Source organism: Poecilia reticulata, linkage group LG5 (genome assembly GCF_000633615.1).
Source record: "Poecilia reticulata strain Guanapo linkage group LG5, Guppy_female_1.0+MT, whole genome shotgun sequence".
NCBI lineage: Eukaryota > Metazoa > Chordata > Actinopteri > Cyprinodontiformes > Poeciliidae > Poecilia > Poecilia reticulata.
In genome coordinates, this window is record NC_024335.1 from 22535126 (window position 1) to 22562474 (window position 27349).

The 27349-nt window shown below is 37.9% G+C and overlaps 3 protein-coding genes across 5 annotated transcripts in view; 1 reads left to right on the forward strand and 2 right to left on the reverse strand.

The window, feature by feature from the left end:
* slc25a20 (solute carrier family 25 member 20) overlaps positions 1 to 9422 on the reverse strand; it is a 20385-nt gene extending 10963 nt beyond the window's left edge. The window contains exons 1-10 of one of the 3 annotated variants that reach the window (XM_008409750.1): positions 9299 to 9410; positions 9067 to 9185; positions 8022 to 8114; positions 7329 to 7456; positions 7154 to 7244; positions 6952 to 7069; positions 5563 to 5635; positions 5375 to 5484; positions 4411 to 4535; positions 2559 to 3122 (exon numbers count right to left, since the gene is read on the reverse strand). In XM_008409750.1, the coding sequence (XP_008407972.1) occupies positions 3060 to 3122; positions 4411 to 4535; positions 5375 to 5484; positions 5563 to 5635; positions 6952 to 7069; positions 7154 to 7244; positions 7329 to 7456; positions 8022 to 8114; positions 9067 to 9171 (906 nt within the window). In that variant the 5' untranslated portion in view covers positions 9172 to 9185; positions 9299 to 9410 and the 3' untranslated portion in view covers positions 2559 to 3059. Of the gene's footprint in view, positions 1 to 1167; positions 1253 to 2558; positions 3123 to 4410; positions 4536 to 4736; positions 4740 to 5374; positions 5485 to 5562; positions 5636 to 6951; positions 7070 to 7153; positions 7245 to 7328; positions 7457 to 8021; positions 8115 to 9066; positions 9186 to 9298 lie in introns of those variants that run through there. The other 2 variants (XM_017304569.1, XM_008409752.2) reach the window with 2 other exon arrangements.
* Positions 9423 to 10181: 759 nt separating this feature from the next.
* On the reverse strand, positions 10182 to 21171 carry nckipsd (NCK interacting protein with SH3 domain). The gene is made up of 13 exons (XM_008409749.2): positions 20812 to 21171; positions 18874 to 18986; positions 18596 to 18800; positions 16968 to 17043; positions 16225 to 16823; positions 14862 to 15032; positions 14361 to 14447; positions 14042 to 14180; positions 13023 to 13103; positions 12806 to 12934; positions 12593 to 12682; positions 12338 to 12510; positions 10182 to 11565 (listed from the first exon to the last, which is right to left on the reverse strand). The coding sequence occupies exons 1-13, from the start codon at positions 20980 to 20982 to the stop codon at positions 11341 to 11343; spliced, it is 2259 nt and encodes a 752-aa protein (XP_008407971.1). The 5' UTR covers positions 20983 to 21171; the 3' UTR covers positions 10182 to 11340.
* A 1108-nt stretch (positions 21172 to 22279) lies between these two features.
* ndufaf3 (NADH:ubiquinone oxidoreductase complex assembly factor) lies at positions 22280 to 25088 on the forward strand. Its single transcript, XM_008409748.2, has 5 exons — positions 22280 to 22405; positions 23153 to 23348; positions 23444 to 23510; positions 24264 to 24364; positions 24497 to 25088. Exons 1-5 carry the CDS (start codon positions 22329 to 22331, stop codon positions 24620 to 24622), a joined length of 567 nt encoding a protein of 188 aa, XP_008407970.1. The 5' UTR covers positions 22280 to 22328; the 3' UTR covers positions 24623 to 25088.
* The last annotated feature ends 2261 nt before the right edge of the window (positions 25089 to 27349 follow it).

The following is a 27349-nucleotide window of genomic DNA, read 5'->3' on the forward strand; positions in this document are numbered from 1 at the left end:
TATATATATTAGTTTTTACATTCAGGAAAGGAAGAAAATAACTCATTTTGTTTGAAACATAATTTAGAAATGTGCATTATAAACTGGTTGTACTTTGGTGAAAGGCTAACTCATCGTTACAAAAAGTACGCTGCATGCTACCTTGGTTTAATGCAAATGTTCATCATGATGATTTTTTAAAGTGAAATTTGAAAACAGCAGTCCGACTCTCCTCACTCATCTTTTCACTCGCATTTTTGTTTTGTACACTAAGACCAAGGTAACGCTCCGCAGGAGAGAGAGTCAAAATAGATAATGTGTCAATCAACAATGCGATTAATCTGCATTATGTAATAGTAATGCATTACACTTTTTAGATTAATCGCATACTTTAATGAAATCCATTAACCTGCTAGGAATTAATGAAGACAAACTTTAATGTCAGACTGTGGAGAGAAAATAAAGCAGCTGAAGCAACTTTTCCACCAGCCGACTGAAAACATTCACACAAACATTTTAATTTGACTAATCTTCCTAAATGTGAAAATGTTGTTTTCAATAACCTGCCACTATACTTGTTTTAGTTTTTCAGATTATAATCCAGCAACTGAAATGTAAATACTTGTATCTTTTTTTAAATTTTAGTTGAGTCTACAGTACCCACAAGTTGCAAAACATCCTAGAATATTTATGTGAATATTTGTCTATATTTGAGTCTTTATGCATATTCTGACCCTGGGTGGATAAAAGAAAAAAACAAATCACAAATAAACTCCAACTTGTGCAGCTAATTCTTGGTTTTAAGCTTCATAATTACTCCAGCCTGGCAAAAATTGTTTAAAAATTATTAAAAGACACAATAGATAATTAATACCACCTTCACACAGACATGTAGCTCATCCAGATTTTAAGAAACAAATGCAAAATTATTTTAAGAGGAACTCAGAAAAACTTTTTCTTCTGAAAAAGTTTTTCAGTCTTTTATGTTTTTCTTTTCAAATAAAATAATAAAAATAATTGAAACACTTAGTTTTTGTGCTAAATTATCACAGGAAGCAATCGAAAACGAAAGCTAAAGCCAGTTGAGTGAAATTGAATTCAAGATGTTTCATATCATTTTTACAAACTTTAAGCACATTTCCTTAAAAGACAAAAAAAGCCAGTAGAATCAGAGGTTTATGACCAAACCTTCAAAATCAGACTGTCCAGAGTCAGTCGGTCGGTGTCCAGCATGGTTTAGTTCATTTCCTGGTTCAACTCACCTGGTGGCTCCTTATCGGGCCTCTGCAGAACTTTGACCCGCTGAGCAGACAGTTGCACTGTTTTAATCAGCCGGGTTGGAGCGGAGACGCATCTGAAGCTGGCAGGAGACCAACGCTGAGGACAGCCATCATTTAAAGCTGCAGTACCAAAGTTTATAGAAACGTTTATTTTTATTGTTTTTTTTGCATATTTGTTAAAACTGTCATTAAGTTGTGACAGTAAAATAATCAAGCTGCTCTGTCTGCTCCAAAAACCTGCCACTCCATCAACGATAACCTATCAGAGCCAGTAGGAGGATCTTGGCGCTCTCAATCACCTCATGTATGCGCTACTCAGACCCTCCCACATTCTCTCTGCTGCCGGTTCACCTCAACGCAGCCTGTCATTAATGTTAACGCTAGTTAGCATCATCACTGATGACAGCGGATAAACAGTTTTCCTGTTACAGTAAGTTGTTTCTCTGCCATTAGCAATTAAGAAGCACATACCCGTGGATGATTGACAGCACCATGAATCTCCTCATTGTTGCAGATTGTGAGGAGGAAGAGGAGTTTGATATTTTCAGATTTTCTCTCACTTTTTACCTTTTACTTTTTCCAACATATTGTGTTTGAAACTTTTATACAAATTCTATACTTTTTACATTTTTGTTAATGCTACATCTTTAAGATAAAACTCTGCAACCTTTACAATACAAAGAGCCATTTTTGTTTGCAGAATTTTGCAAAGTTCTGCAAAATTAAACTAATTTAAAACTGCAAATATTACATGAACTTTTAAAAAAAATGCTTTTAATATAAATATCTTCTGTAGATAATGTGTTATCTTTTTTTAAAGGTACAATTTCTGTTTTTAGATTTAAAATACAGAAAAAGCAGGATTAGCATGTTTTCTCCTATAAGATTGTTGATATTTTAGAAAAATTATATAGAAAAAAAAATAGTTCTTAAACCAGGAAAACACCTAAAATATATTTTTTGCGTCTTCCTGTAGTGAAAATTCAATAAAAATAATTCCATAAAAACCTTTTTATCATTTTAACTCTAGTTAGAGTTGCAGGTTTATAAAATAAAGTAAATCCAGTGAAAATTTTTAAAACCTGTAGAATGTGATGCAAATGTTCATTTTTTAAATATTCTTTCTAAATATTACCTAAAATTTAAGCATTTACACTTTCTTTTTTTATTTTTTACCTTTATGAAAACTTATAAAGAAATTTATTCATCTTACCAATTTGGAAGTTTATATGACATGAGATTTTTTTTTTACTCTGGCTTCAAACAAGGAGACAAATGTGCAGAAACAAGCAGCAGCACTCTGGGTTTTCTTAAAGATGGATCTGCTTTATAGTTCCTTTACATGCTGACATGTTATTTTCATTCATTCTCTCTTATTACAGCTTCCTTCACATTAGACAGTCGGTGTGAAGTGTTGACAGAGTGAAGGAGACGTGTGGCAGACTGAAGGCGACACCAAGACACACCTGAAACGTTCCCCTGCTACCTGCGGCTAAGAAGAGGTAAGGCACCACATGTTCGTTTCACTCCCTTTCTAGTTAAAAAACAAACCAACAATAAAACAACAGAGACTGAAAGGAGCGAGAACATTCGAACTGTCTCTGTTTTCGCGTGTGAAGCGGCACCGTTGGGAGTCGAGCCGACGCCTCAGCAGGTCTGAACCGTTCCTCTGCAGCACCAACAAAAACAATCAAGTAATTTACTGGAAATCTGATAAAAATCTCTTCGTTTCACATGATTCCCTCTGTGTCAGAGAGCGATTATTCCTGGCGTTCCCAGAGGAAACCCCTCGGGGCGACGTCACAGGTTCGGAGCTAACCAGTTCAGAAACTTCATCGCCAACTCGAATCCCAGGAAGCAGGCCTAAGGAGGAGGAAGAAAGACGCGGTTTGTTCGGAGCAATGACAAAAAACATCAACCAACATGTCAGTGATGCTTTATAAAGTCTAAATGTGGTTAAACGCAGGAAATTATAGGTTTTCATGTCTCAAACACTGAAGCATTTTTCTAGCCCTCTCTGTTGATCCTGTTACGTTTTATAGCCTTTTTGGTATTTTTTTTATTATGCAGAGTGGTTATACTAGCAGCTTAGTGTGCTAAGCATTTCTATATAGATCTTAAATAAGGCTAGCTCTGACCTAGGATGACCCTAACATTTGTGTTAAACTTGTTTTTACGTCTCACGTACAAACAATTTTTTCTTAAAACGTTTAAATGTTGGTAAAAGTAATTTATGTTCACAGCTCTAGACATCAAACTACAAAAATAATTGTAATTAAAAATGGGGAAATATTCCTAAAAATTCTGATTTGTGACATATTTATTAGATTAATCAATAACTTTGTTGCTTATGTTGATTAAACCAAGATGGTTTATTATAATCACTGGATCAGTGTGGCTCAAAAAGAAACCTCTACAAAAACAAATGTTTAAAAATAAACTCATTTTATTGCAGAGGCAAAGCCTCAGAATCAGACACTTTATCTTGTTAAAACCAGAAAACTCTCGTTAAAACAAGAAAGTTTCTCGTTATAACAAGTTTTTTTTACGACGTACCACTCCTGAATTTATTTCCGAGCTCTGGGAGTAAAACGCTTCTGCAGCCTTGATTATAAAGATTTAAAGATTTTATAAAACTTTATAATCACTTTTGTAGGTAAAAATATGAGCAAACTTTAAACAAAACATGACGGATTATGACCCTTGATTAAAAAGATTTAGTGACTTTGTACTGGTGGACAATTTGAACAAACATAGATTATTATGATAACACAATATTTCCCCACTATAGACGACTAATAGAACGAAGAAAATTACTTTAAAGGACGACATGGGCAAATAGCACCTGCTAGTGACACATGCTTTTACAGGTTTAGCTATAATAACATTAACTCCTAAGGAAATTATCAGCTCTAATGTTCTTCCGTACAGCAGCTGTTTTACAAAGATTAATAAAGACAGTCAAAGCCTCTCTGTGCTTCACTGCACTAATATGAAAACCAAACTGGGTTAAATCTTCAACCAACAAGTGACAGCCTGCACGTCCATGACTTTGTCTTTTCATGATCTTCTACATCTCCAGATGTTCATCCAGCTGCTTTAAGCCTTTTTACAGCTTTATTAGGCTGAAGATCAAAGGATGGAGACTCACTGCGTTTGCAGGGAAAGCTCTGAGCATGACGGCGTTGAAGCCTTTGTACAGAGAGCCGATGCCTTCCTCTCGGACCAGTTCCCGCAGAACGTCTCTGAAGCCGTTGGGATACTTTCCTTCAGGTGCTGATGGAGGGAGAGAGAGAAAGAGAGAGAGAGTTGAGGTTTCGCCGTGAGATTCCTCTGAAATAAACACCTGGGTTTTATTATAGAGGCAGCTTTTCCCACGATAAATCAAATTCAAGCATTTTCAAGGGCTGCTTTCAGACTTTTCCAGCACCACACTCTGGGGCTAAAAACAATATAAATTTATATTAAAAAAAAGACAGTCTGATTTCACTTTTATATCATTTACTACTGTTATAAATAATCTCATGATAGTATTAGAACTCTGCAACCTGGATGAGGTAAACTAAAATATGACGAACGTGCATGTTTCGAAAGAAAATAGAAATTATTTTGATAATTGTATCTGACCTAAAACAAAAATAAACTGAATCTAAGTGGATGAATAGAAGCAACATTAAGCACCTGGATACCTGAATAATCCAGATTATTCTGGATACTTGAATAATCTGAGAAAACAAATCCCCTCACTTCGTTTTCTGTTTCCATATTTTCCATAATCTAATTCTCTAGTTTTCCAGAGCAGAGTCGATCGATTACGACTTCTCAATCGGGAAGGTTTTGGAACAGCAGACAGCAAAAAACAGCAACTAGAAAACAGATGTTTTTTTAAGCACTTGGTCTGTTTTTAGAAGCAGTTGAGACCCAAATGGACGAATAAAAACATGCAAAATATGAATTCTGCATAATTTTTTAAGAAGAAAAAAAAGGTGTAATAGAAAATTCAATGTTATTATATTATATATGATACTGAAGTTTGACGTGGACATGAGCACACAGGACAACATTCATAATCTGAAAGAGAAGAACGTCTGACTGTGACGTTTGGAGAAGAAAACCTGTTTGGAAGCGAGACTTGAGGACGTCGGGCGGGATCGCCACGGCCCAGTTGAAGATTCCGGCCATCCCTCCAGCGAACAGAACGCTGGGGATGCTGAGCTCGTTGTGGCTGCGGAGAGAAGACAGCTCGTCTTTCTGCTCGGAGAACTTCCTGTGAGGAAGAAGAGGAGGAAGAGGAAGTCCTCACCTTTTTCCTGCAGGTGTGAGGAGGTTCTTCAGCCACTCGTAGGACATGAAGTACATGCCGCTCGCTGGGACATCTGGGAATTAAAAAAAAGATTAACATAACCCTAAAACTCTTTGATATGATTTTCCAATCACCTTATGGTCAAATCAATACTTTAAAAGCAAATTATTTATGACATAATTTAATAGCGATTCTAAAAGCATCTCAATAAATCTGAATATCCTCAAAAGGGCAGTTTGAGTAAATCAGTTCAAAGAGTTAAATTCTTTACACACAGTAATGTATTTTAAGCATTTATTTCATTAAGGCTGCAGTCTTCCTATGAAAAATACTATTTATATTTTAAAAATCTAATTTATTGGTCGTATATGATGTTATAATTTTCAACTAAGTTAAAGTCCCAAAATTTGTAACTGAGTGAATTTTCACTTTTTCAATAAAATAACTGAATCTTGAGTTTAACTGGGTGAATCTGTATTAAATCAAACATATGCAAACAACCAAACCTGTCGCAATAATCAATAAACAATAAACAATAAACAAATTGATCTCATGATAAATTAAAATGTGCTCAATAGCTTCCAATAATTTGAAGGAAAAATTTGTTTATAGAGATTTTATAATCCATTTTATTTATAGTTACAAATTGTGTGTGTGTGTTTTATTGTTGCATTTTACTTTGAATTTTTAAATATCTTCCAGTTCCAGTGTTAAACATTCTTTACAACATTAAAGTTTATTGGCTTTTACTTGTATTATCATGCTGTTATCAATATACAACTCAGAAATTGTCTTAAAACAATAATTTTTACAATTTATTGCCCAGCAAAACTAGTTATTGTGACAGACCCACCAACAACTTGTTAAGTTGCTGGTGCAACTCTACGGGGCAAATGTGATGTTATTCAGAGCATGCGATAAAGATAAGTGGCCTCCAGAGATCCAAAGTCCAAACTGCACTCTGAGGATTGTCACTCTGACACAATGTCACAGTTTTCTGAAGCCTGAGCTGCTTAGATGAGTTTTTGCTGGACTGCATTGCCCATAAGTTACTGATTCAGCCTCAAATCCAGAACAGGAGCTGCAGAGATTTGTTGTGTTTTAATTATTTAGCTATAAACTGAAACAGAGCTGTCGTTTCTTCTTGACAGATGAGTGTTTGTCCCATCGCTCCTACCAAACAAGTTGAAACTCTGCTGTAATGAGCCTGTGTTTGCAGACCAGTAAAGATAAGTTTCAGACCGTCGCCCACGGAAACTGGACACTCCTCGTTTCAGATCTCCAGCTGTGCTCGACCCAATTCCCAATTAACCTGTGTTTTTATAACATGATCTTTTCATATTATAAATGTGGAAATAAAATCAGAGAGTAACCAAAGTGAGGACGAACCTCTCATGAGGGTCAGAGCTGTGCCTTTGTAGATTCCTCTGATCCCAGACTCTTTGTACAGCTGCTTCACGCAGTCCATCGGCCCCGCGTACTTCACCTCTCCTGTCGAAGCCTGAATCTGGAAACTCACACAAAACCTTACTTTAGCCGACATCACTTAATGTTCGAGGTTTGAATCGAGGTCTTAGGAACAGGAATGGACCTGCAGGAGACATTTGATGCGCTCTCCAGGAGTCATGATGGCCGTGGTGAAAACGCCCGATAACATCCCAGCAGCAAACAGCTGTGGATACCTGGAGGAAAGCAGCAGAAGAAGATTAGGAAGAGCCGCCAGCTGTGGGGTGAACGCAACCAGCTGAGGTTAATCGGTCACCTACGTAAGGATATCGTCAGGCGTCCTCTGCTGTAGCTTCTTGCCCAGTCCGAACCCAAAGAAACAGACGGCAAACATGGGCGTGACGCCAATTATTGGGGCTGCCATTCCTTTATAGAGTCCCTTCACGCCCTGTGAGGAAACATTAGCATGCGGAGTAAGGACACCTAATTTATTATAATTTATTAATGCTGTCAAATTCTAAAAAAAAAAATAAAAAAAAAAAAAAAAAAGTAAAATGTCTGGTTTTGGTTACAATAATTACACGATTACCCAGTGTATCATATTTGATACAAGAGAGCAAAACAACAAAATAAAGCAAACCAGGGAATATTTCAAATTGTTATTTTTTGAGAAACTCTGGCTCTAAAGGATTAACTCTACGACACCAAATGTATCATTTATTGATCCCAAAACTTGTGAAACTTCTTAACAAAATACATTCGAAGAATAAAAAAGAAAAACTCCACAGTGTGGAGTAACTGGAGAGCGGACATGCTGCTCTATATATTACTACAAAAGCCTAATGTATCAATTACAATGCAAACAAATGGGAAAATCTTATTGAGGTTTCAAAAAAACATTTTTTTTGTTATGTAAAAGCATTTAGGTAACAGTTTAATTACAAAAATCTGATTTAAAATAAATATTTGTATTGGGCTTTGAAGGGTAAATGAAAATAAGTCTGCATGCTAACCTCTTTGGCTAAGGTCTTTTTAAAACAATCCAAGGTTCCAGCATATAAGAGGCTCTCTCCGGGTTTTGGTTTAGGTTGAGTTTGTAGGCGCACCTGAGAGGAAAGAAGGACACGAATGAATGAATGAATGAATGAATGAATGAATTGATGAATGAATGTACTTTATTAATCACTTGGTGAAAATTGACATTTCAGTGTCTGTCCAAAGAACAACAACAAAAAACAAACAAGTAAACGACATAAGGCATGGCTGAATGGGTGCCTGAGGCTGCAGCCCTTTGTTAGATGAGAAATACATATTTTTCTTTTATACATGAAGAAAAATATTATTGCAAAAAAAAAAAAATCTCTTAGTTCTAAGTTCTAAGAGTCTAATAACTGATAAGCTGAGGAAACTTTATGTATGCACCTTGTTAAGGTGTCCCTAAATAAGTATCTGGCGAGTTTATTGTACTTGGAGATGAAGGAGATTTTATGTGCGTCTTGTGTTGTAGCACCCATCAGCAGAAATCATCAAAAAAAGGAGGTTATCAACCGAACGATGCATCTCAAGTCCTTTTTTTTATTTTGTAAATATGTGACTTTTAGATAATTTTCATCAGCTACAAACACTGTTTTTTGTACACTTTTCCAACTACATTAAAAACTTTCAGTGATGAACTTATTCAGTCGTGAAACTCCGATCAAATTAACTTCAAGTAATCTGAATTAATCTGCCTTTTGTTAAATTTAGTCAGTCTCCCACATAATTAATGTTATGAGGCTGAATGAGGTTTCAGGCTTGGCCAGCTCAGGGTGTTGATCTGGTCACACCCCACTTTTCAGGTGACCTCTCTACCTGAGCAGCAGAAATCACGTGGCATCTTGAATCTGGGTCAAAGGTTTGCAGCAGCAGGACTGAAACGCTGCAGTGACGCCAACACACTGAACTCTTCAGCCTGTTTTGTGTTTATAGTCAGTCTCTGCTGAACCCGGATGCTCTTTGTTGATTGTTTCCCTAAGTAGAACCGTGACAAACCCAGGCACAACATTTAGCAGTGTTTACTTTTATGGTGTCCAGTGGATGACCGGCGAAAACCAGGCAAACCCCTCCGAAACCTCCAGCGAAGAAGTTCTTCATTGGGCTGATCGGCTGCGGTTGTTTGGCCATTTTTACTTCCCGCTCTGCAGAGAGAGGGGGACAGTGACAAAAACACGACAAAATGTCGCTGCGGGAGACATAGATGAGACACGGGGACACGATGAGAGACAATTATAAAGACTAGACAACACCTGACCTGCTCTACTTTTCCTCTGAGAGATCCGATGGAGGGCTCCTGCTGTCACTGCGGTCTAAAGGACCTTTAACCCACTTTACCCGGACTGCTTTCACTGCGACACAACCATTTCGTACGAACATCTGTTTTGTCCGGGTGGAAACTTTCAGTTGTCGTACAATGTAGATACAAGTATTTTTCTATTTAACATTACTTCTCATTATATATTTATAAGATATTACTTATTATTAGCGTAAAAAGTTAAGAAAATAAATAACTTAGAGGACTCTACCAATCATCGTAGCAGTAGTAAATATACAGAATATACAAATAAGTTTTTTAAATTATTTATTTATTACATTATTATAACGGTAAAGTTTGTCAACACCGGTTTATTTATTCTTCTAACGTATTTTGTTTAGTCAAAAAGTTATTTTCTCCTGACTTTACTGCCATTTGTTGTATTTTCTTACTCTTGACGATTGGTGGTTACCACAGTAATCACTAATGGCTTGTTCCTTTTTCAGTTGCCGTCTTCTCAGGATTAGCTCTGTGTTTTCTTTACCATTATTATATTTTTAACATATATTTTTGACATATTTGTTTATATGCAGAGCATTGTGTTATTTTGCTATGTTTTGAACTGTTGTGTTAAATTTTATAGCTTAACTTTTTTTTGTCAATTGTTCATTGGGAACAGTTGCTCTGTAGTTTAGCTTTATTTATTATATTTTATTTAAGGTACAGAGTAAATTCAGTGAGCCTGAGTGTGGTAAACATTGGATAATAAAATAGAAGATGATTTAATACTGAAGTTATTCTGACAGGTAATTAATAAACCATCTTCATTGTTATTGTCCTATTGTTTGAATTATTTGCTCCTAACCATCACAAAAGACAATAGCACTGTTAAAATATAGCTTTATTAGTTTCATTACACAGTTGCAGCATTTTTGCAGACATTGCCAATCATAAGGATGTTTATCACTCAAACATAAATTTTACACATATTGTAAACAAATACACCATTAGTCAAAGAAACTAACACTCAGACATGGATTTTAGAGAAAGTGAAGAAGCGTTTCTATTGGAGGAGAACCAGCAACAACAATATATGAAAAACAAGGACGTCAGTCACAACAATGATGCAATAAACAAGGTAAATAACAAAAACCACAGTGAGATCATAAAATTGCCTTGGATTTGTCTTTAAGCATGATATTTTTTTCAGCAGGGACACAAGATAATAACTGAACAAGTGCATCATACCTCACATACAGCCTCTTTTCAGCACACTATTTAAATATGTGAGGGGTGATTTCTTACGTCTTCCAAGGCGTTTGCATTTTAGGAAAACAGAATAATTATTGTAAGATATACAAAAGCCAAATGTAGCAGGAGGCGGATGCAGCAGAGTTCAGAGGAGCAGAAGCAGCCATGAGGTCTGTAGAGATGAGTGTGCTTTGCCTTTCTAAGTCAGGAAGTAAACTTGCTTTAAGTGTAAATATTGAGAGGTTTTATGGCACAAAAAGTCAGGGGTAGAAGTGCAGTAGCTATTTAAGAAAATAATACTCTCTGTAACACACAGTAGTTTGGTCCCTCTACTAAGGGAAGCTCGCAAAAGTTTTCTCTCTGGCACTGAAACAAACTACAGATTTGTCTCTTGATATTTTCTCTGAAAACTATTTGGTTTAAGTTAGTTTGGTTAGAATAAGACTCAGCTGTGATTGCAGTAGATTTTATCCGGCAAAGCACATGCAGTTAGTCCATATGAGACTCTTATTGCTTTTAAATTCACTTCAAGAGCTGCTTGGCAATTACTTTTGGCCAACTGTACTTTATGAGTTTTTAATATTCTCGACATCCTTTAAAACGCTAAAGAATTGTCTATCATTTAAACTAACTAACTTGTGAAATGTGGAAACATGCACAGTGCATCCCTGGAGAGCCTGTTGGGTTTTTTTTCCTCAGCTGGTGCAGAAACCATCAGTCTTCCAGCAAAACCCACCTTCAGCAGACGGGAGCGAAACTACAGCGTGTGAATGTGCACCACACGGATATGGTCAGTTCTGGTTGTCGCAGATCTGTGGGAACTCCTTGAAGATCTGCTGCACAATTAGCTTATCCATCTGTTTCACCGTGGCACTCCCTTCGTCCTCTCCAGGGTCTTCCTCCTCCCTGAGAATCCTCTTGAGCGACCCCTGCAGGTCAGAGAGGCGGTGCTGGTGCTCCAGGTAGTCCGTGGAGCGCATTATGGAGTGCATGAGGGAGAGGTACTCCATCCGCAGCTTCAGGAGCAGGAAGAGAGACGATTCAGTTCAATTTATTTATTTCAAAGGGACATGCGCGTTAATAAACATCAATTTTATTTCCCACTGGGATCAATAAAGTATTTTTTAATTGATTTGAAAACAAATGTTACCATGCAAGTGATAAAATGGAGTATATTTGACGCTACTTCATATAGTATGCAAAAAGATTTCAATTAAAGACTTCAATCAACTATTTTCCCACCAAATATAAATAACTTTTTTTACTCAAAACTCTTTTGTTCAAATATTCAAAATTGAAAAAGAGCTACGTTCAGCATGACATACTCAACTATTACAAACAAGAGTCATTTCTGTGAATCCTTAAGATGCTGATGAATATTTCTGCATATATAAACTAAAACTGTGAAGAAAACCTCCCACACTTTCCTTTTCTTATTGATCAAGTCTTATTTTTCTTATATTTTAACTAATAAAACAGTTGAAATGAAAAATATGCAGCTTCTTTGAATATATTTGCCTTTTTGCTCCTTTGACCAAGGTGAAAACAGCTCCCTCTAGTGGCTCTTTGTGGTATTGGAATCTTAATTATACCAGAATTGAAGAAATTTCTCAATTAATTTTTCGTTGATAACGTTTTAATTTTGTTTTATGTGACACAAATTAAACATCAAAAAAGCTGAAAGAAAAAGCTGGTTTTCCAGTTTCCATCAAACAGACAGAACTATAAATATCCAACAAAACCTTCCTGCCTGCGTCTCGGTGCTGCGTCAGCTGCTGAGAGTCTCACCTTGTCTCCGGGAGACAGGTCGGAAATCTGTCGGACGGCGATGTCTATCATCACCATCATGTCGGTGCGATAGAAGATGCCGGCGGTCTCTCTGCTAGCAAAGACATCCTGCAGGAACTTGAGCACGGAGTGAGGCGCAGGCGGTGTGTGTTTGAACATACACACTGGATCCTCTGCAGAAAACAGCAGATTTCATTTAGAGAAACACATCAGAGCCCATTAAAGAGTGGGAATCATTACTCTGTGGGATTTTACCTCCTCTGTTCAGGAGCAGCAGCACCTTTTCTGTCAGGGCCTTGACGTTTTTCTGCTTCAGCTCCTGCATTATTGCATTGTTGCTTGGCACTGGTTGACACAAATATGGGGTTTAAAAAGGTTTTTCTGACCAGAGAACAGGACAACTAAAACATTTCTCAAAAGCAGAGATCAGTAAAGGAGTTGTTTAACATGTGAATCATCTTCTCTGACCCGTGTGGTGCAGGTTGAAGGCCAGCAGGAGGTTCAGGAAGATGTCCGGCAGCTGCTCAGTGGGGTCAGAGGGCAGCCCGTCCTCCACCACACCCAACAGGAAACGAACAAATTCAGCGCTAAGATGCTCTGCAGACACAGAGGTTCCCGTAGCTTCAGTTCGTCCTCGTACCGAGAATCATGTTAAAACATCTCAAAACAAAGAGACGCATCGTACCGTAGTGGTGATACGGCACCTGCTCTCCCATCGAGAATATCATAGTTAATACCAAAGCTGTGTAGCACATCTTCTGGTGTTCTGGAGGAAAAGCAAAACAAATGCACAACAAAAAGGACTAAATCAGGTTAAAAATAATATCAAACAATTATTATTGTTTTAAAAATTTTGGAACAATTTGTTTGTTCAAATTTTCTACATATTTTCAGCAAAATGTTCCGGAGAGGTGGAACAAAAACCAAAAAAATAAATAAATAAATCCTTCATCAGTTAAACTGGTTTTTTATTTTATTATACAAAGAGGAGCGTTCGAGAGAGATTTGACTATTGCAAATCTACAAATGCAAATAAAACCATAAAAAATCATTTAAATATAAGAAAGTGGAAGTGGAAAACCCTTAATGTGGTCAGACAAATCTACTTTTAGGGTTATTATAATGTATTTTATTTATGATTTTGGTTTTGTGCAGTTTTTATTTCCTTTTTATTAATTGTTTCTGACTATTGTGCTTTATTTTGGGTATTTAAAATGTCTTCTAGCTCCTGTGTGGAGTGTTCTGCACAAACGTTTATTAGTCTTTGAAAAGACAACTTGCATTATTATATCGTTGTTACATTAGTTGAAAACGGTCTCAGAACGACAATATTTATAACAATTAAGCTTGTTGCAATAAGGAATTAATCACACGATGAATTAAAATGAGACTGATCATTTCCCTTCTGATGATTAATATATTTTGAAGGGCAATTTTATTTACAGAGACATCATAATCCATTCGTTTTTTTGACTTTGGTTTTGTATGGTTTTTGTTTATTTTGTGTGTTTTATTTCAAAATGTTCAAAATGTCTTCCAGTTCCATCTCGTCTACATTAGTTGAAAATGGCGTCAAAACGACAATATTATTGTTTATGACAATCATTTCTGGGACGATTTATCGTCCAGCAAAATGTATTCCCACCGACGTGAAAGCTTTCCACATATGAGGCGATGCATGTTAATATTCGTGATGTTCCTCACCCTGTGTGTCCGTCTGCAGGTCTCTGGCCAGCTCCATTGGCAGGATGGAGTTCAGCAGGGTGGAGATGAGCGCCGCGTCCAGGCTGCACATCGCTCCAAACACTTTGAGCAGCAGCAGCCGCAGAGACACGCGGTGCTCCTGCAGGAAGCCCAACAGAGAGAGAGAGTCACACATAGCAACACAAGTCAAAGACCAGCAAGGAGACAAGCTAAACACCTCAGTAAGACACATTTGCAATATGAAGACCATTGGTGAACAAGTGTGATGCTGAAACTGTTACACTACTTTATAAAACAACAGCAGTAAGCTACACATTACCATCTGATAATATGAAACCAGCGACAGAACATTCTCGTAGTTGTTGGACTTGCACATCCTCTTACACACTTCTGGATCTGCATCAGTCTGGAAACACAAACAGGCCGAATGAAGAAACACTGAAACAGAGAATAACTTAGAAAACTTTGAGAAACACATTTACAGGATGAAGAGTCCTCTAATAATCCAAACTCGGCTCACAGAGACTCAAACTGATCTGGCTTTGCTGCTTTTTGTGAGGTCATTTCCAGTCCTGCAGACGGAGTCCCTGCATGTTTGTGATTTCTAAAATCCATATTTATTCAGGCCAAAGATTTCCAGATTTACCAGTCAGTGTGTGACCAGAAAACAGACGTTCACTGAATCTATGGGAGGATTTCAGGATTTAAATACGCAACTGGAAAAAAAACAGAAACTGTGAGGAAGAAAGACAAGACTGGATGGATGGATGGATGGATTCTTGCTCTAATGAAGCTGCTGTGTTGTCGTTGTCATGGTTACCAGTATCTTTAGCAGCTCCTCCAGGTAGCAGGCGATGAGGGCGTGGTCCTCATGAAGAGCCCAGCTGCGCTGCTGGGAGTCGTCACGGTGACGGGCGAGGTCACTGAAGATCACCTCCAGGCGCTGTTCGTCATGACACACCTGACCCTGCGGCAGTGCTGCACTCAGGTCCTGCAGGCAGTTCAGTTCAGTTCAAAAATACATTACTGATCCCAAAGGGAAACTAAACCATCAGTTCTGACAGATAAATGAGCTCCAGTTAGCACCTTAAAACAATAATAGAAATTCAGCAATAGGTCAAATATGTGCATGTAGTTCAAATAAACAAGTTTTTCTTTTATTCACACTTGTTTTAGTGAACCACTTGGCCACCAGAGGGAAATATGAGCATCTGTTACACATCACTGAGATATTAAATCTGGATTAATTTAACTACTGCTGTTATTATTCTTAGGCCTCTGTCATAAAGACTTGTGTTTCCAGCCAACTTGTGAGTTAAACAAATTTAATAAAAAATGATCACTGATGTAAATGTTGAGCTTTAAATATAAAACCTCACAGGATGTGGTATTTCACTTCTCTTTTTGTGCCTCTGCAACCAGTTTATTTTTATTAGAGGCTTTTTATCAAACCTGCAGCTGCTGAAAACTAAAATAGTTTTAACAGACTGATGGCAGATGATGTTATCGTTGTTGCACAGCACTGTGGTGCAGTTTTAAACCTGTTTTTAAAAGTGCTATATACAGGTCCTTCTCAAAAAATTTGCATATTGTGATAAAGTTCATTATTTTCCATAACGTAATGATAAAAATTAAACTGTCATATATTTTAGATTCATTGCACACYAACTGAAATATTTCAGGTCTTTTATTGTTTTAATACTGATGATTTTGGCATACAGCTCATGAAAACCCAAAATCCCTGTCTCAAAAAATTTGCATATTTCTAATTTTTTGAGAAGGACCTGTAAATAAATTTGACACTGGATGCTGCAATAAAGTATTAGTTTAAAGGTTTACATATTTATGTAACAAGTTTATTTTAAGTTTTTTTATTTTATGTTTCAGTTTGTTTTTCAGTTGAATTGAACAGGTCATAGGTCACCTTAAAGGTCAAATGTGATTTGTCTTGCTATCACTTGGACACGGCTGTGGAGACTTTTCATATCCAGTGTGTGTGTGTATAATGTGTGTGTATAATGTGTGTGTGTGTGTGTGTGTGTGTGTGTTAATTGTCATTCCCATCTGGGCCCTCTTTGTCCCCCTGGCCCTAAACGTCTGTCTCCGCCTCTGTCTGTAACTCTAGACTCTGAACAGACTTCAGGAATGCTGGATCCGCATGACGCAGTGAAAACAAGCCTGACCTTGCTCTCCACCAGCGACAGGAGAACCCGCTCCAGAGCGGCGGCCGCCTGCGGCAGGGCGGTCTGCAGGTGGCCCACCACCACCCCCACCGCCACCCGCGACAGCTCGAAGCTCAGCCCTGTGTTCTTCCGCACCAGCTCGATCAGTTCGGCACCGATCGTCATGGGAACCGGCTCGGAGGCTGAGGGGCTGCCAGGAGGGCTTCCAGCCACAGACGGGGGGGCCACGGGCCATTCTGGCCCCGGCGGGTCCGGCACAGAGAGCTGGTCGGGGGCGGCGTTGGGGTGGGTGGGTTCGGAGAACTGCGGGAGCTGCGGGAGCTGCGGAGGCTGCGGGAGCTGCGGAGGCTGCGGCGCCGGGCTTTTCTTCACGGGAGCCGGCATGGGAGGAGAGTCAGACGGCTGGACGTCCGCGGGTGGGACGGGGGGCTTGACACGAGACGGCACGGGAGGTGGAGGGGTGCTGGCGGCGCTGGGCAGGCTGATGTCAGAGGTGGCCAGGGAGGAGCGGGAGGCGGACTCTGTGGAGGTGGTGCTGATGGTGAGGGAGGGAGCGGGGGACGCGGGAAGGGAGGACACCCTGGAGGGGACCTCCGGCTCTGCAGAGAGGGACAGGAATCCGGTTACAGAGGAGCCGAGCGGCGCTGACCTGACTAAGAATAGAGCGCGGCTCAGGACGCATCAGCAAAAACATGCCGCCGCTGCAGTTCGCAGCCAACAGGTGGAGGAACTGAGGGTCTAACCTGGACGCCGGTTGTTTCTCTGCTTCTCAGGTGGAGGGGGAGTAATCGGAGCGGCGCGCCGGGGCTGAGGCGGCACCTACACAGAGGAAAACAAACCGGGCCGAGTTAGCAGAACCCCGATGTTTCATTACAGACACAAACATGATTCATGGGGACTTTTATAAGAGAGTAGGATTAAAATCGTTTCATTTTCAACATACCTGTAATTTACTTTCTACACTTTTTTAAATTCATAAACTAGTGTACCTACAACAAACATTACAGACAAACAAAAAACAAAATTGGTTTTAATCTACAAAATAAACAACTGGATAAGAGGACAAATAACTAAATAAAAATAAAAGAACCAAACAAAGGAGGTTAAATTAAAATGTGTACATTCAAATAAAGACAAAACATAATCAATTGGAAATGGTTTAACATTTGGGGATTAAGATAAACTTTTATTTCTACACTCCAGCCATAAAATATTAAAACATCTTTTACTTAAATAGGTTGGAGACGAGCCTCTTCAACCATGAGAATGACCTTTTAACAGTAAAGTTTAGTAGAGTTCAGTAGACTGCCACAATAAATCAATTAATCACATGACAAATTAAAACAAGCTCAATAATTTCCATTTGCATGATTTGTCGTTTTTCTTTTTCTACCAAAAATTGGATGACAAAAGCCTTCAGTCTGGTGCTTTTCTGTTTTGAAGGACAATTTTGTTTACAGGGACTTATTTTGTTCATTTATCTTGGATATTTAAAATGTGCTAAATATTCATCAGAAATTAAAGTTCATTGATCTTTGAGAATGTGTTCTTGCATTATTATGCCTTTACCATTATATTCATTAAAAATAGTCTCAAACTAACAATATTATCGTTTATCACAATAACTTCTGGGACAATTTATCGTCCAGCAAAATCAGTTTTTGCGACAGGTCTAGTTGGAAAACCTGAGAACTGAAATATTATGCCTAACAAGATCTGTGAATGTATTCTGGATTTGGTAAACACCTTAAATAATTTGTATATAACCTGTATTAGTACTTTTTCATCAATATTATTGACATACATTACTTTGTATCTAAGAAGGTCATGATGCTGAAATGCAAACGTTTCTAAATCCAGCAAAACAGAAACTAGCTGAAGCACAGAGCTGAGATCTTTTATTAAAAATGAGTGAGATAAACCCAAAATGTAACATTTGTTCCAAAAAAAGCAATGAAAAGCAACTTATTTTAATGCAGGGTTTCCCCCAGTGTATTATAAGCCTGGCGGGCCACCAGGTTTTAACTGTGCTCCCACCAGGCTAAGCATTGCTTATTTATTTACGTTTTTTATTTTTTATTTTAAGACGTTATTGATGGTGTTCAGGTATTAATCTCCCAATCTTTCATTCAAATAATTATCAAGTGATATTTTCAAATTTCCTATAAACTTAAACATTTTTTAACTCAAAAACACGACGGGCCGCTGGATGAATGACCTCACTAGCACCCAGCCACCGGGCTTGGCAGGTTTACTGGGGGAAACTTTGTAATGCAATTAATTATAAAACAGTTTTCTGTTTTGAATAAAGCTCCAGAAACAGACGAATGACATTTTGAGCCGTGCATTCTGTGTGCAGAGAGCGTGTTACCTGGTAGAGGCCCGGGTCCGCCTGCATGCTGTCCATGCTCCCTGACAGCGGCACGCTTCCCTGTCTGCCGTAGTTCTGGTTCAGGCCGTTGGGAGGAGGAGGCGTTTGGCTCAGGGATATTTCACTGTTGGAAGCAGGAAGTCTGTGTCCGGTGGAGGAGGAACTTCGCCGAGCCAGGGTCTCCTTTCTGTGGTGGATCAGCTTTCTGCATCACAGCAAAACAACTATTTAATTAACAGAACAAAAACGCAGAACTGCTGCGTAACGTTCTGTCTTACTGTAGAACATCTCGCTGCTCCAGATTGTATTTGCCTCCGTTCTTTAAGGCCACATTGTGGATGCCTTCAATCGCTCGGTCAATGGACTGCAGAACCTCATCTTGCTCCGGAGCCTGGTAGAAAAAAAACCCCCAAACAACAACAAAGAGGTGAAATATGCATTAATATGGCAGCATTCATAGCTATTAAACTTTAAGCTTAACAGGACATGGCCTGGGGACATATGGGCTGTAGGCGGAAACAAACTGGGTCAGTTATGTAACAACAGCCTTTTTACAAACACATTCCTTAGAAATTCTTCATTGGGATTTTAAGTGATGGGCATACATAGCGTTGTCTGTATGAAAGGGAAGAAAAATATTTATGCAAACAAAAATCTGAAATGTGTGGCAGGCATTTGTATTCAGCCTCTTGATTTAGATGCAGTGGACCCAAAGTACTCACAAGGTTCAGGACCCACAGCCAGAGTTGGGTAGTAACTAGTCACATGCATTTGAGTAACTTTTTGGAAAAAATGTACTTTTAGGACTATTTTTACTAAGCTGTTCTATTACTTGTGTCATTTTATTACAAAGTATTTCTACTTTTACTTGAGTAAAATTTCTGGACTCTCTACCTACTGTGAGAAACTTCACTGAATGAAGAACAAACTTGGCTTAACCAAAACAATCACCAGACACGGACACACACCTGCAGCTTTTCTTAAAGTTTCATTAGTTTTATACTGAAAGAAACTAATTTGTTATTTATGTTATTTATATGAATTGTTTTTGTTTTAGTCCTTAAAATATCAAAACTTCCTCGTGCCTTAACATGTTGGTCCGTCTGATGATGCAATTTTTAAAAATCAAATGATTGATGTTTTGACTCAGTACATAGCCTTTTTACCTTTTTTTTTTTTTTACTGTTGAGTATTTTTTTTTTTACTTTAATTTGAATAAAAATATATTGAAATACTCAAGTACAATTTTACCAGTTTTGCAAATCTAGAAACTGAAATGTTTGCCTACTCTTCCTTGGAAAATAACTTAGGTTCAATCTGATAGTATAATGTAATCATACATTTTCAATTCTTCTCACAGATTCTGTATTTAATTCTGAACATACTTACAACTCTGAGCAGGTTCCTGCTTGACAACAGCATGATGCTGCCACTACCATGTTTCACAGTTAAAGCTGTGTTCATGGCAATATGACGTTAGTTTTCAACCACAAAAAGTTCAATTTTGGTCTTAACAGGGCAAATGACAACACTGAATTTTATTTAGCAGCATCAGAGTACAAGGGGTTGAATAAAAATGCACACCACACTTTTTGGATCATCATCATATCCCCTATCAGATAAAACCACTATAAAGTACAATAAGGTTTGGTTTGTATCCTGACTGAATTGCAGGGCTCTATAATTACAGTCATGCGTGCTCAAAAAACCTCAGATTCAGGCTTATTAAGTTTAGGAGAGGGACGGCACGCGTCTCCTGCCAGCTCATGCATCCAAAACAGCACGCAAGCTCCGACTAGTTAGTATGCATCCAAGAGCAAACTCCTCATTACTGGACTGGGAGAAACAGAGAAATACAGCATGAATCGTGGATTATCTAGAAGTTAGCAGAAAGGAGTTTCCTGCAGCTGATCGTGTCTTTATTGTTTGATTATCCTTTTCCCCATCCCATCAGTATTCAACTCCACTTCTGACCCACCCTGAGTCTCCTCTCTGCCGCTGCAGTGCAGAAAGATGAAGGAAAGTCTCCGCATGATGCAACATTTCCTATAATTTATGATTTATTCAGCAGGCATACACCCCACTGAATATGTCTCTCTCGATTCCATTGATTCAGCCCCTTTTTATAGCCAAGCGCATCAAGAGACTGAGAGCTCAGTGTTCAGACAGAGGGGGAGAAACGTGGAAACAAACGTTTTTTTATCAGTCTGGTGTACCTGCAGCTTTTCGATGTAAGAGGCCGGGATGTAGCCGGTTTCCCCCGAGCTGCAGCGGGACCCCAGCCACCAGTGTTTGTTGCTCCTCTCCAGGATTAGAAAGCTCTCCCCGGCCGCGAAGTGCAGCGAGTTGGGCTCGGACGATCGGAAGGCGTACAGAGACCGGTACATGTTTCAGAAATACTTTGACAAACCGAAAACGGGTCGGGGGAAAAAAAGCCGAGAAAAAGTGAAGAGTCCAACCGGAAGGATCTGCTCAGCTGGGGGGATTTAAAGAGCCTATGAAGGCATGGCTACAGTGAATGGCTGATGTCTATTTACAAAGCAGCTAAGATCATCTGACCCCTGTCATACTACTAAATGCCCACGAGGGGCGCTGTTACATCCTGAACGCACCCACCAGGCATTTTAATCGATATCAGAGCTCTTACCGGATTTTACTCGATAATCAATATTATAAACAGGGACAAGGGTGTAAAGAAAATGGATGGATGGATGGATATTACATAATTGATTTACTATTAAACAAAAATACCAAAATAATATGTTGCTATTAAAATTATTATTAGAAATTATTATTAAGACTTTAAAAAGAAATCTCAACTTTTACAAAAATATATATATTCTTACTAACTTTTAGTTAGATGCAGCTAATTTACCTACTGTAAAAAAATTAAGTATAAACATAGATTTATTTGGTCCTGTATAATAATATTCACCCAAAATAATATAAAATATTTGAATCATGGTGTATAATGTTGGATGTAATGTTTAATGCTAAATGATGTGTCAATGATAATTGATCAAATAAATGCAGCAAAAGGAATAATAAAAAGGTTTTTGTAATGAAACCGTATGTTTTGCATTGAATAGTATTTGATTTCACACAAAATTATAGCAGGCATTGTAAGAAGTAAGGATTGGCTCCTTTATTTCAACATTGTAAATAAATAATATTGTTAAAAGTGATACCATACATTAAACCTCTGAATGTGCCATAACAGCAAATTCTAAAAAATACTATTTAATATTTAATTACAAAAACTTAAGTTTTAGGTTTGCTATTCTAACATTCTTTGATCAGCAGAGCCTAAAATATTTAACTGGAAAAATATTATTTAGTTTGAATGTTTTTATTTTTTGATTATGTTATTTCATCTTAGTCTTTTTAAAATAAAATAAAAAGTAGACATAACCTTACATATTCGTCTGTCTGTGGAAATAGTTTTGAAATATTAAATCAGATGTATGACCATACTCACTTTACGTTTACCTTTACTTGAGTACAGTTTTTGGCTACTCTGGTCACCTCTGGCTTTAATTAATTATTTAGTTGCCCCAGTTGCCCCAGTATTGTAAAACTGGTACCTTCTGTGTCGGTGGATTGGCGTAAAATTAGTTCAAACCTCCTCAACCAACGTGGGACAAAATATTGTTCGGCTTTTCGACGCACGACTGTTAAGTGGGAATGTGGTGTTACAGCGTATTCCGTCCCCCTGCGTGTCACCGGCTGAAACATGGCCGTCAGGTTCCTCCTTCAGAGATCAACACGGGGACTTCTGTTCTCCTCCAGATCTGTACCTGTTTTCTCCAGGTATGTTTCATTAAAATCCCCGAATCTTTAACCCTAAAACAACAAATTACGGATGAATATGTTTGTTCTTTATTATCTCATTTCTCTAAGAAGGTAGGACACTAGAATGCCATGGTTACAGTTACGAAAGAGTTCCTGTCGTTTTTTTTATATAGTTCTGTTTTTAAAGTAACTGCTGTATTGATTAGCTTTTATTTTCACTAAGACTTTCAGCCTAGATTTAATACTATACCATGCCTAGTTTAAATTACAAAATCACAGTTTACAATTGTTAAACAAAACAAAACTTTCTCTGTCGCTTAGCAAATAAACAGGCTTACAAAAAAAAAATCTGCCTCTTATAATTGATTATAAAGAATACGAGTATTTGGCAAATGTATTTACGCTTGTGCATGTCTTGCACAAAAACTGGACTACAACGTTTGGCTGTCAGTGGGTTGCTGTTGGCTCTTAGCCTCTTGAATGGGGCCATTTGTCAGACCTGCTATGTTAATTTTTCCATCATGTAAAAATTAACATGATGGAGGAAAGTATAAAGACCAATTCATTGCATCTCAGTTTTTTTTAAGCAATTCTTGCATTGCGTTACTGAAAGTATGGTTTTACTTTATTTGCAGTGTTCACATTCAACTTGGAATAATATATAATTTGATTTAGGTATTTCTCTGGCCTATATAAAAATCTAAAAGAAAACAGAATATGGCAAAATTACAACCCTAATTTCAATTCTCCTGTCTTTGATTGCAGCCCATTTCTCTGCCGAGCTCACAGATTAGGGCCAAGTGACGATGAGATGTACCAGCGGACCACCGTGTCCATCATGAAGACGGAGGCCAACAATGGCATCCTGATACACAGCTACAGTCCTATGGGATTCAATATTGATGGTCACCGGGTGTTTGGGCCCTGCGCTGTGATACCTCCTGCCATCCTTCAGTGGAACGTGAGATCACAGTCCAAACAGTCCCCACACGGCTTATTGTGTTTTTATTTACAGGTGAGTGTGTTCTAAAATGGAAAAAATGTGCCTGTCTGCAGGTTGGAAGTTCTGAAGACATCACAGAGGACAGCATCTCTCTCTTCCACATGCTTGAACCACCTATAGGTACGACTTAGAACCACAAGATCATATAAGAAAAACATGATTTTCCAAATACCTGAAGCATTTTGATTTACTGAGTGTAAAATATCTAAAATTTAGCTTTCTTTGGTTGTGTGTTTATGATGTGGTTCCTCTAGCAGGAGTCATATAATTTGACAAATAATTTGACAATAAATAAATAGCACTGTAGACATCTGATCAGTTTCATCTAATGGAATATTTAATACCAGTATATAGAATATTCATTTATCCTCAATATAGAACTGCACAGCATTCTGGGAAATGTAGGCGGAGGAAAGGTTTTGGCTCCTCAACCTCTCACGACTAGCTAGCAGGGTTGGTGGAATCAACTAACTCACTTTGTGGTTACCTAGCAACAACCCATTGAGGTTCTTGTGGTTACCTAGCAACAACCTGCTGAGTTGCGCAGCAGCAGTTTAATATTTCACTTCTGCTACATTTAAGTAGTTTTATTCTACATTTAATACTTTAAAGCAGTGGTTGCAGGTGTGAATAATTTTTGCATTTCCACAATTGGAAATTTTCTGTTTCTGGGTGTTTGTATATATTTTTTGCTTTTGCGTAATTTGAATATCAGTACAGGAATCAATTGTAAGGCATCTTTAGCAGATGTGACATAATTTGTGAAGACCAATGCATATTTCTTTAATGTCCATTTATATATTTTTTCCTAAGGCACATAGTATTTAGAATGATTTACTTTTTTTTTGTATTTTTTTTTCTGTGCTGGTTCAGAGATTCTTGTGCTGGGTACAGGGTCAAGGGTCGAACGAATTAACCCCTTGGTCCTTGCACTCTTGAAGCGGAAACGCATCGCTTTGGAGGTGCAGGACACGGTAAAGATCACTCAATCTCTCTACAATAGATTAAAAAAGAAAAAAAAGATTTTACTTCAATAAATGTGTTAAAATATATATTTTCTAAAATGCCCATTTGTAAATTTTTATAATTTTATTGCTCTTTTGCAGCCGAATGCCTGTGCAACATTCAACTTTCTGAACAGCGAGCGGCGGGTGGTGGCCGCTGGTCTGATTCCTCCCTCTTACAGCAGAGCCCTAGAAGTGAAACAGGATGAAAGTGGGGACTCAAAGTGAGAGTGTAAATGGTCATTTAAAGATGAGGTTCACATTCAAGTGGGAGGATCGTCCTTCTTCTGCAAAGAGGTTTCAGAGTAAAATAGCAAACTGATCCAGCTACTGTGTTTCTGCAAACTTTGGGGTAAATGCAGTTTGAAGCAGGCTCAGTCTCAGGCATTTTTATCAAAGCTTTGAGCCACTTTGAGAAAAGTTGAAACAAAGTTGAGGCGATTTTTCAGTGTCACATTGTGGTTTAAAAGTAAATACAACTTCCTGTCATAAATGAACAAGTTGAGTTGAGTAAATCTGTATTCTGCTGTATAAAGTCGTTGTATAGACTGGTTATAAATACATTTGTTAAATACCACGGTTTGAGTTATTTATTATACTCAGTGTTTCCATTATTTGTGTACTGAAAATATTTCACCATTTGTCATTTCAGTCTGCACAGCAGCATGTACAAAATAAAACGAGCTTGTTTGTGGCGGCTGTCCTCCTTCTGGATAAGCCTCTTTGCTCTGTGCGTCCAGCAGCTCTGCAGCAGACAAGTTGCCTGAGCAGCATATGATATAATTCACTGGCTTTGTCCTTCTCACTCATAAGCCCCCAGCAGAGAGGAGGATCCACAAATCCCCTGCATGTTCGATTCATCTCTAATCAGCTGTTGCGATGCAACATGTCCAAAGTCAGTCTCAGCGATGAAACCCATGTCATTCAGGTGCAGTTTGCAGCTGAGCTGCTTTTACCTGAGACAAAATGCCCACATCACTGGGTGTTTTCAGAGGGAGCTTCAGTCAATAACACAAGAAATATTTTATTGGTATTCTAAATAATATTCACACCTCTCTCCAGGGATTTAACAAAATCTCTGCATATTAAAGCATAAACAATGAAATGTGTACGACCGCATGTTAGGGTGACTGTAGAAGGAGGGGTACATTTATGCCAAAAATTTCAGGAATTTTTTAAAAGAAAAAACAATAAATTTTTGAGTTTGAAAAGTCAGTTTTCTTGGAAAAAAATTCTGAAAATTTGAGATTATTCTCTGAAATTTTTGAGAGAAAAAACATGGTGGACATTTCTGAGTTTTAAAAGTAGCAAATTAGCTAGAAAAAAAAAATCTTAAATTTTGCAAAAGTCGAAAATGCTCGACTTTTGAAACTCAAATTTCCAAGTTTTTTTTCATCAAAAATTTTTGGGATTAATCTCAAAATCTCTTTGAGTTTTTTTCCAGCAAATTTTTGACTCTTCAAACTCAAAATTTTTTTAGTTTTTCTAGAAAACTTCTCAGATTAACACAAAAAATTTCTGAGTTTTTGGCAAAACTCTACTGCTATTTTCTGCCCGTCTATAATGGCCCTTATATGCGTATCAAAATGATAAATATAAGAACTACAGAAAATAACACACACAAAAAATCACACAGGGGAGGTACAGGGCTCAAAAGTTACACCGTTTCAAGCAGGCTTTCTCAATCAGAACCAATTATAACAATCAAAAGGAGAAAAAGGGATTTCCAACATTTACATATCAGTCACGGTTCACTCTATAACTACAGAGCTGCTTCTTGGCTGTGTGTGGAAGCCATCTTGTCTGTTCGAGCGTTCCAGGTGCGGATGGCTCTCTCAGTTGTCGTCGGAGTTGTGGGACAGATTGCGAGGTTTTCCGAAGCAGAGCTCTGCTCCGGTGATCCGCCGGTACATGTCTTTGATGTCCTCACACTCTGAGTCAAAGTGGTTTGTTGCATCATAAGACCGGGACACAAATATCTAACGCAGCAGAGAGAGGTGGGAGGGAAGTGATAAAAAACAGATGCTCTTCAGTTGTAAAAAATATTTTTTTTGTAGAGTTCAGATCAGAAGTTTACATACATCCATAAGCATGAATCTTTGAATAAATTTGGGCCTTTAGTGGTTTTTTTCCCCCCCCAGACATTTTTTTTACAGAATAAAAATACATAGCTGCACAAGTCATGATTTATTATGGATGTTTACTACATACAGGTTGAAATATATACATAGATCCTCACTAATATTTGGTTGAATGTTGTAGAGATACCACAAACTTTTGTAGCTATGAATCAGATTTTGGATTGACCTTTGACCTGCCTTACCAGACGTTTATTTAACTTCTGGTATGAACTTGGCTTTTAAACACAGACTGTATGTACATATTCAATAGGATGAAGGTTAGAGTCCATGTGAATTCTGAATCCATCCGTTTTAAAGAGTCAGTATTACAGGCACATCTTCTAGCATAATCAAGTAACTATGTTACCTTTAGTTATTATAAAAATGCCGTATATATCAAATATAACTAAAAAGAAATTGGGCCTCTGTCTCTTTAAAAACTCCTGAAACTCCACCTTCAGGAAGTCATCGCAACGTTACTTCTCTTTTAACCCTATAGGAATGTTTTTAACACTGAGCAGTAGCCGTATAATGAGATGCTCAGTTCCAGGTGTTTGCTAATTGCTGCTGGCTAGTCTGAAGGAGCTGAGTGGGAGGGCTGCTCTGTGAGGCAGAACCTTGGAAACTGCAGCTCTGAGGAGAAGCTGCAGGGTGTTTTTTTGTTTGTTTGTTTTGCTCCCATGGTTTCTGTTACATTAAAAAAATTAGATGAAATAATGAAAAAGGTTGAAATATATAATACATGAAATACACTGCACAACAAAATAAAGGGAACACTTAAACAACACAATATAACTCCAAGTAAATCAAACTTCTGTGAAATCAAACTGTCCAC

Bases quoted from the DNA above. Each gene is read 5' to 3' on its own strand.
- nckipsd (XM_008409749.2), bottom strand. From the start codon at position 20,982: ATGTACCGGTCTCTGTACGCCTTCCGATCGTCCGAGCCCAACTCGCTG. The intron at 16,824-16,967 runs GTTAGACCCTCA...CCCTCTCTGCAG, and splicing joins GAGAAACAACCGGCGTCCAG to AGCCGGAGGTCCCCTCCAGG. The intron at 12,511-12,592 runs GTAAAATCCCAC...TGTTTTCTGCAG, and splicing joins GCTGCTCCTGAACAGAGGAG to AGGATCCAGTGTGTATGTTC.
- ndufaf3 (XM_008409748.2), top strand. From the start codon at position 22,329: ATGGCCGTCAGGTTCCTCCTTCAGAGATCAACACGGGGACTTCTGTTC. The intron at 23,349-23,443 runs GTGAGATCACAG...GCCTGTCTGCAG, and splicing joins CTGCCATCCTTCAGTGGAAC to GTTGGAAGTTCTGAAGACAT. The intron at 23,511-24,263 runs GTACGACTTAGA...GTGCTGGTTCAG, and splicing joins CATGCTTGAACCACCTATAG to AGATTCTTGTGCTGGGTACA.